At 41.2% G+C, this 9,564-nt stretch overlaps 1 protein-coding gene across 7 annotated transcripts in view; it reads right to left on the reverse strand.

Annotated features, from left to right (window-relative positions):
* Positions 1-8,934, reverse strand: part of lrch3 (leucine-rich repeats and calponin homology (CH) domain containing 3) — a 34,296-nt gene extending 25,362 nt beyond the window's left edge. For all 7 annotated transcript variants that reach the window (XM_056373624.1, XM_056373619.1, XM_056373623.1 and 4 more), the window contains exons 1-2: positions 8,641-8,934; positions 220-364 (exon numbers count right to left, since the gene is read on the reverse strand). In XM_056373624.1, the coding sequence (XP_056229599.1) occupies positions 220-364; positions 8,641-8,896 (401 nt within the window). In that variant the 5' untranslated portion in view covers positions 8,897-8,934. The remainder of the gene's footprint in view (positions 1-219; positions 365-8,640) is intronic.
* Positions 8,935-9,564: the final 630 nt, after the last annotated feature.

The raw sequence follows: 9,564 nt of genomic DNA on the forward strand, positions 1-9,564 counted from the left end.
AACTGTGACTTTCTTGGGGGACTATTTTCAGCTGTGGATGAATCCAACCTTGGTGCTGTGGTGAGCATTTACAGCAGCAGGGCAGTGTTAGGAATCAGCTCTATCACAGGAGTCAGTGTAAGCTTGAGTCTGTGCATGGGATCTGATGATGGTAAGAAATGTATGTCTGTGTGTGTGTGTGTGTGTGTGTGTGTGTGTGTGTGTGTGTGTGTGTGTTACCTGAGGTTCAGGTAGGTGAGGGCCTGCAGGTTGAGCAGACTATCTGGCAGAGACCTCAGACAGTTCTGGTAGAGGTTCAGGCTCTCCAGAGACACGAACAGACAGACCTCCAGAGGAAGCTCGGACAGACGGTTACGAGACAGATCTGGACACAGAGACAGAGATCAGGTTACAGTCATATCAGCCTGTCAAAAGCTGCATTTCTGAGTCAGATCCTTCTATGTTTGCCGGTCTACATGTGAATCAGGGTGATCCTCCTCCAGTCCAGAAGGAGGCAGTAATGTACCTGAAGCGGTTTGGTAACTGACAAAAACAAAAGAAGAAGAACTATTTGATAATCTATAGCTAATGCCTTTTCAATAATGATGTTATCTCTACAGTGCAGCTGATCTTTTAACAGCAGAAAAATGTATTGATCATGCGATCAATATTTCAGCTGCTGTTCCAACACAGTCCTGACTCAGACTGTCTGAAGTTTCTGGAATTATTCTGTTTACAGTGATGCAGGTTAAAGAAACACTCCAGTTGACTCGGGGGACATCATGTGATTCATGTAGGGGTGCAGCTCTGGTACAGCTTACATATGGGTAAGTGAAATCTGTCTCATCTGCACAAAACCCACACAGGGACCTCAGACATCCTGAGATCATTCCTGCTGGTCAACAGACACTGCTGCTGAGAGAACCTCAGACTTCCTGTTAGAACCAGTCAACACATTCACTATGACACAAACAGGTGATTTACGAGAGTCTGACCCATGTTTTCTGAGAGGTCAAGACCTGTCAAGACAGTCTGCTTTTATGGAGAAAAACATTTGAATTTAAACCCACAGCTGCTTATCTCCACATCTAACTGTTACACATCAACATGGCGATCCATCTGTGGTGGTGTCTGTGTGACCTGATTAATCTCAGTCCAGTGTTCCCTCTCTTTCTTTTAGCTGTTTGGTCTCCACCAGTTCCTCTTTAGCTGCTAAATGTTCCACTATGTTCACCAGCTGCTCTCTGACTGAGTCTGTCTGCTGTTTGCTGCTCAACAGGTAGAGGACAGAGGCTGAAACAGATGTTTCTCTGAGAACAGCTGGATGAGAGCAGAGAGATTGAAGCAGAACAGATAAACACTGAGCTGAGAGTCAATGTGAAGCTCTGAGTCTTTTATCTTTTTCATTTAATCTGAGAACTCCTTCATGCCTCTACAGAAATGTGGTATTAAAGAATACTGTGTGTGTGTGTGAGAGAGAGAGAGAGAGAGACTGTGACAAACTTGAGAGAGAGAGAGAGAGAGAGAGAGAGAGAGAGAGAAGAGAGAGAGAGAGAGAGAGAGAGAGAGAGAGAGAGAGAGAGAGAGAGAGAGAGAGAGAGAGAGAGAGAGAGACTGTGACAAACTTGTGACTGAGTCTGAAAATAGAAACCAAACCTCTAACAACACTCTGTCCTCTGTCTTCCTCTGTCTTCAGAGTCATTACCCAATCAGATCACTCTCTGTAATTGTCATGGTCACAGAGGATGCCATTACTCACACTGATCAGCTGAGCACCTCACTTTAACCCTATAAAGTTTCTGGGACCCTGACATCAGCCCTTCTTGTCTACAGCATGACACAGGTCACATCCTGCCCTCTAATAGATCATCAGTGTTACACAGGTGTCGTACTCCCAGCTCTCACTTTGATTGATATTATCTGTTCTCTTCTCTCCTCCTCTCTGTGCTCATATATACAGTATTTTAATACAGGTGAATTCAAAATAAAGCTCTTCTCATGTTTTTCTGTTTCTGTTGTCACGACAACAGAACAAGTTTGAAACAGTGACTGAAATTTGGTCCATTAAGACTACATGTTAACCAGCAGTCACTTCCAAGCTGCTGCTGAAATCCTGATTTATTAACCACATTACGAGACACGTCAGTTAAAGACAAAGACTGAGCTGTGATTTCAGCTGTACTTACTGTAACACGATCAGAGAGTTAGAAGAGACAGAATAGAGAGAGAGAGAGAGAGACCAGTTTATATCATTGTGTTTTATGTGTAACAGTTGGTCATATTCTTGTGGAGATATACCAGTATATAACACAATATATAATAATATACTGCAGTGAAATACACTTATAATACATAAAATGCAATACATCAAAATGTATATGTATATATGTATTACTGAATATATATATAATATAAATATGGCTGCTCACAACTGACTCCACCACAGCTCTACACAGGATCCTCAAGATCATCATAGACTGGATCACAGACAGACTTGGTAACAGATTGGATCACAGAATGGATCAGACTGGATCACAGGCTGGATCACAGACAGACTGCAACACTGACTGAACACAGGAGCTGCTGTTACACCCTGACAGCCTCAAACACATAAGCTTCACCCACACACACACACACACACACACGCGCGCGCGCGCGCACACACACACACACACACACACACACACAGGGTTCTGTGGGATGTTCATGTTTTCTCCATGTTCACACTGTAGAGATGTTGTGATTCCTGAACTTGTGTAACAGCTGATACTGAATAAAATATCTAACAGCAGTAAACTATTGACCCTGTGTGTGATGTAATTGCTGAGAGTATTGTATGACACAGGATAGAAAAAGTACAACACAAACACAACCATGAATGATGAATGTATGATCTACTCTGACTGTCAGTCATTAAAATATCTCTTCCTACACTCTGACATTAGAGCCACTCCAAATTAAAGCCATACATACTGGACACGTTTTCATGTTACATGTTGACAAATTACTGACGTTGTGCTAATGGCTAATTTACCAGAAATCAGTTCTTCTTCACTGCTCTAAAACCCTTGTTGCCAGTGGTTACAACTTCCTGTGTAGACTACTGATTTTAAGCAGCAAAGAAGAATTGATTTCTGTGAAAACTGTTGTTTTCTCCGGATGTCAAACTATTAAATGGATAGGGGTTATTTGACGTGGTGTTGTGTGCACTCCGTAGGATGGCATGTGTGTAGGAATACGTTAGTTCAGCGGTTGAAAAAAGTAGTGCCAAAGGAAATTGCTGTTTTCACGGGAAGATAAACCACTGAAAATATTCTACATGAAGAGTACATTTAAACGGATACTGGACTGCTTCTGTTGGCATTTTTAATAGTGTCTAAAACACGTTTTTTGTGGAGGCCCTGTGCACAGCAACACATAGCTCTGCCACTCTGCCGGGTCAATAACATCAATGACAACATTATTTTTTGGTTGTGAGGTAGTTAAAAAATATGTATATATGAAACGCAAATATATTCAACTACAGCCCTGTTTATTTTCTGTGCTTCTGGTGACTTGGCACCACATTTTCATTGCGGATCAAATAGAGTTGGTAGGGTAGGCTGCTGCTGTGTCTGTCTAGTTGCTGGTCAACTTTTCTCAGCTTCAATCTGGTATATATATATATAAAATAAATACACTTTTCAGACACAAATTATTGTGTTATCCTGTTAAATTAACACTGTCTATTTACGTTACAGACGGGCAGGACTGATAACGTTTGCTGCCTAGCTCCAACATTATTATTAGCCATAGCCACTAGCTTAATGATAACTTAACAGACGGCTAATGGGGCTATAAGCTAATGTTACTGTGTGCCGCCAGCCAGGTAAAATAATAATGCAAAATAATTCCAAGTGGCACTTTTTTCATTTTCAACTAAAACAGGTTGTGAAGGTCCTTCAGCAGCTGCCATGTTAATGTAGTTTTATGCTGGCGACACCAGCTCAGTTGTGTGTCGCCTGGAGGAGGCTCATGTCTGCAGGTCTTTACAGAGCCACTCAGCACATTGAACACACTTCAGTTTCAGTCTGAGTGTGACTCTGACCAACATCAAGACAGAAACTACAGTTAAACAGTGAGACGCCTCCCTGACCCCCCCCCCCAACCTAACCTCATCTAACATGTCTAGAAACCTATGAGAGGTCGCAGGATCTAGAGCTGTGTTCACACATCCACACACAGCTGGAGGTCTTTGTTCCTCTGACTGGACACATGTTTGATGATGTTCTACAGACCAGGAAGTGCTTCATGCGCTGTTACAAAGCTTGTTTCCCTGTGTACTGAATACAGCTGCAGTGCTATGAGGTGTGTTGTTTTCAAACAGAGAGAGAGAAAGAGAGAGGGACAGAAGAGAGAGAGAGAGACAGAGAGACAGGGAGTCAGAAGAGAGAGATGCACAGAGAGAAAGAGACAAAGAGAGAGACACAGAGAGAGAGAGACAGACAGAGAGTCAGAGAGAGAGAGAAACTATGGGAAACTAATCTGTAGTATCCTGAACTCCAGGATACTGAACTGACAGAAGACAAGAGGACAAAATCATACTTAGTAAATGTCAAATTGGCTTTCTTCTAAAATTGCAGAACCTCCGATCATATATACACCTTACACACTTCAATCAATAAACATGTCCACCAAAAAAGGGAGGGAAAATATTTGCTTTTTTCATCAATTTTAAAAAAGCCTTTGATTCCATTTGGCATGAAGGACTTTTCTACTAGATGGTAAGGCATATGATCTTACAAAATGTCTGTACAAGCACAACCAGTGTGCTGTTGAAATCAATAATCAAAGAACAGAATATTTTACTCAGGGACATGGTGTGAAACAGGGATGCTGTTTAAGTCCTACATTATTCATCCTGTATATTAATGAACTTGCAGAGCAGTTGGACCGATCAGCAGCTTCAGGCCTCACACTCTTGGACACAGAGATTAGATACCTGCTTTATGCAGACGACCTAATTCTATTATCCCCAACCAGTGATGGTCTTCAACATAACCTGACCATCCTAGAACCTAGACAAAAACACTTGATTATGTAATTTTACCAACACCTCTATAAGGAAGTGAGGAGAAACTGTCAGTTCTCCTGGGTGAAGCGACCAGCAGCTTAATATGTCTCTGCCTGCCACAGCATGAGGGACTCACAATAACATCCCCATAAAGACACATCTGTATGATATTAAATGATTGTATACAAATAAATGTATAAAACTGTGTTATAATTAGGGCTGGGAAGAGATTAATCGATGATCGATAATTGATCGTTAAGAATTTTGTCGATCACATGGAACCTGATCGATCTAACGTGGTTGTGCTGTGTAGTGCGTCTTGAAGCAATTAATTTCACTACACTGCAGCAAGCAGTCGCGTGCAATTTAAATTTTTCAACAGAGAAAAATGAAAACTCAGCTGCCAGTGCGCGGGGGCTGCCGTCGGCATCACAGGTAAACATGAAGGCAAGGCGAGGTTGGTGTCGGAGCATTTCGAGCTAAAAAATAATGAAGCTCATTGTAAACATTGCAATGCTGTGTATGAGCGACGTAGCTTTGGCTTGTTATTTGTGAAGAGGTTTGGCTCAGAGCCTTGGGCTCCGCTGCCATTAGGAGTGCCGCATATCTTTTTGTTCTGTTTAATAGTTAAACAATTAAACTTTAACTGCCGTGTTTAAGAGGATTGTTGTTGGACCATAATTTCTTCTTGAAATAAAGATTTCATTGAGGAAAAAGACGCTTTCTTTAGTATTTTCTGCCATAGGCATTTTTTTATATAAAAAATGAATAATTAATCGATAATAAATCGTTAATATCCCGATGATCGATCAAAAAAAATTCTTCAAGTGCCCATCCCTAGTTATAATATGTTGAATTAAAATATTGTATTTTTTCAAATCTGTATCAATAGACATTTATTGTATTTAATGTATATTTTAATAATTTGTAAACTTTTTTTTTTCGTTTTTGCTCATGCCAATAAATCTATTTGAAATGAATTGAGAGAGAGAGATGGAGAGAGACCTTCACCTGGTTATTTAAAAGTTATGTTAATAGTCAATGTTTTCTTATGAACATATGATTGAATTGGAAAATGTCTGTGGAGTTGTCAGTTATAGTTGTTAAAGTAAACTGCAGCTTGTTTCTCTCTAGTGTAAATTATTTTGGGTTCATTAGAAACTGTGTCAGGACTATTTAGACTGTGGCAGATGACATCAGTAGAGTGGGCGGTGCTTCAGTGTGGCCCTGGGCAAATTCACATTGCTAAAAGAATGTGGCCACATGCTCCCTTCATATATGGCACTGTGATTAAAATAATTGGTGGCGTTACCTTTGGTCTCTGAAATAGTTCTTCAATGTTTGACAAATGAAACTCTCATTGTTTTAGGTCAGCTGCTCAGTCTGAGGCTCAGTGTTTGAGCTGGTCTCATCCACATCTCCAGCTTCACTTTGACTGACTGTGGACTCTGACTTACTTTTACTTACATCACCACATGAAATTATTGTCGGAAGTTTTTTCTAAGAACAAGTAGTGATAAGTGATAACTAATGGGGATCAGAATAAATAAATAGATAAACTATTTACCAATCAATTCTCTATTGATTGATCTACTAAACTTTAAACTCTGCAGCACATCTTTTATTAAAATCCCTGATTAGACCATGTAATTTTAAAATCACCCACTTGTCTGAGCAATAACTCTCCCCAAATGGATCTAAACAGAGGACGATGCTGCGACAGAGAGAGACAGGATCCACCTTCATTCACAACCTGTTTCAGATCATATACTGTACATCTCTTTTCAAACATCCATCCAAACCAAGGTAGGCCAGTATGATGGTAAACACCAAGCAATGGTGCCAAGAAAAATGGAGGAGAGTGAAATTGTAAACACAGAGCAGGAGCATCCCAACCAACAGGATGAAGGAGAAGAGCTTGATACTAAGATGGTGAGCCTGCTGAGGTGTGGACAGTACTCTGTGGTTATGTTAAACCATTTCTGAATTTACAGAGCAATCAGTGTATCATCACATATATTATTACTGTGATGTAAAATGACATTTTTCAAAATAGAGCATTTTGGTAATTTCACTCATACCAAATTCAACCATCACAAACCTAATGCAAGCACAGAGATCCTGCTGATGATGATAAAATACTGAAAAACACTGCATTATTAAATGTATCCAAATATTTAGTCTGTTCAGCAGTGTTGGGCTTGAAATAAGCTGCATTCCACTCACATAACATCTCCTCTGTCTGTCATGGGCACTGAACACTGACTGAGAACCAGAGGCCCTGTTCGGACCTGGTATTAGTGATCCAATCACAAGTATAAATAAAAACATTATAGATATAATTATGCCAGTTCACACCTGGCTTTAAAATGCGTCTCACAAGCATCTTGATTGACCACTTGTGATTGGATCTCACTTAGTTGGGACTGATCAGACTGTGGTAGAGGATGCCAGTGGAGTAGCTGGTCCTTTCGCATTTGCGTTCACACTGCTAAAAGGAATGTGGACACGTGTCCCAGACCACATCTGAATGATGTATCACTGAAGACGCATATTAATACCAGGTCTAAACAGGACCAAAGTGATCGGATCTCAAATGCGTCCTCAATGCGTCTTGGGTGCCTTAAAACCTGTATTTAGAACTGGCCATGTGATCGGATCACCCGAGACCGATGTTAATACCAGGTCTGAACAGGTCCAGAGACTGAATTGACATGATGATTGTGTCAATTCCATCCTGTCCTACAGACAGACAAACAGACAGACAGATGACGGGTAACCTCCTCAGCTCCGTTTGTTTTGTCTGTCAACGGCGGCCGTCAGTCTCGGGTGGGCGGAGCAGGCATTCATTCACTCCTGTCTCATTATCTAATCAGAATCAATACGCTAAATAAAACCAAACTCCAGCTGACGTCAGAAACTCGGGGTGAGGTTCTAATGGCTCAGTGACCCCGACACAGGTAACAGTAGCAGAAGCAGGTCCTCTACGTCTTTACAGACTACAAACACACCTGGAGCAGTGTTAGCGTGCTAGCTGCGAACACCAACCACCTCCCATTAACAAACCTTACAGGTGTAATAATACAAGCCATGGGGCAGCCCCAACTAAGGCATCTTCACCTCTATTTAACACAAAGAACCGACATGAATCACAGATACAACATAGTGTTATACAAGTCTGATGCTTTAAAAAGAGACAGGTTTCATTTAACCGCGCTAACTAGCTGAAGTTAGCTAACGTTATTTTGGATTCCTGCTAATGAATGGATCAGGTTATAGAAATTATTTTTGCTTTCACAAATGTTAAAAAGTCTAAAAGACACTCCAGGATATAAGTTAGTGTGCCGATATTAAGGTTCTAATATTTCTGAGCAGCGTTTCCTCACAGTGGAATCACGACAGGGGAACTTTTTTCAGGGGGTACAGTATTTTGTCATAACACCGGCCCTGACGGTTTCCCCGTCCCGTCTTCTCTGGAGCCTCCAGGTTGGATTTTCACTTCCTCCGCTGTTGAATACATAAAAACTGTCTGTAAGTTACTTTAACCGCCCCGACAGAGTCCCGCCCGGCTAACATAGTGTGGTCCCCGGGCACCGCAGCTCACTCACCGGCCCTTGTGGTGTCCGTCAGGTCGTGGTTGGCGGCGCTCCGGGGGAACTCTTTCAGCTTCCTGCCGCTGAGGTTCAGACACCCGGTGGCCGAGGCTTCGTCCAGCGCCCGGTCAAGAGAACGGTTCCAGGGCGCCGGCCCCGCCGGTCCCAGTCCATTATTATTCCCGACTAAAACATTCCCAGTGCCACCGCCTCCCACTGTGAAGCTGAGTCCGGTGTTGTCCGCAGACCCCAACAACACCGAGGCCGCCATTACACACTCCGGCTGTTAGCTCTCCGTGCTAACGGCTAACTCTCCCACCCTAAACACATAGTGGAGCATGCGCAGAGCGGCGCTCAAAGAGGAGGCGACTGGACAACAGATGACGAGTTTTTACTAAGAAAACAGTCTACTGTTAGTACTGCATTTGTGCTTTTAGTACTGCCTAGAACTGCTAATACTGCATATGGTATTATACGTACTGCTAATAATACTTATACTACTATTAGCACTGTATATATATATATATATATATATATATATATATATGAAAAAGGTTACAATGAAGTCAATTGATGATAATAAAGCATAAAAAAGAATCTAACCACTAATATGTTTTAATTTCAACAGGAAAAGTCCATATTCAAAATGTTATGTAATCAAAGACAGTTCATTCACTTACCTGAAAAACAATGAAAAAATAACGAAGCTGCGAAACAAGCAGCAACAAAATCGAAGATCAAGAGAGAAAAGAAATAGGTTTTGTTATCCTGTAAGTTACGTGAACTTGAACACATCAACACATCCGACAGAAATGCAAGATACATTAATAAATCAACAAATTAACATTAAAAAAAATCATACAGGTTTTAAAAAAGTCACTAAAGAAGATCAAATTACTTGACAAAATAATCTCTTCTTTTGCTAGATGGAGTTTTACA

This window comes from Seriola aureovittata, chromosome 4, assembly GCF_021018895.1.
Source record: "Seriola aureovittata isolate HTS-2021-v1 ecotype China chromosome 4, ASM2101889v1, whole genome shotgun sequence".
Classification (NCBI taxonomy): Eukaryota; Metazoa; Chordata; class Actinopteri; order Carangiformes; family Carangidae; genus Seriola; species Seriola aureovittata.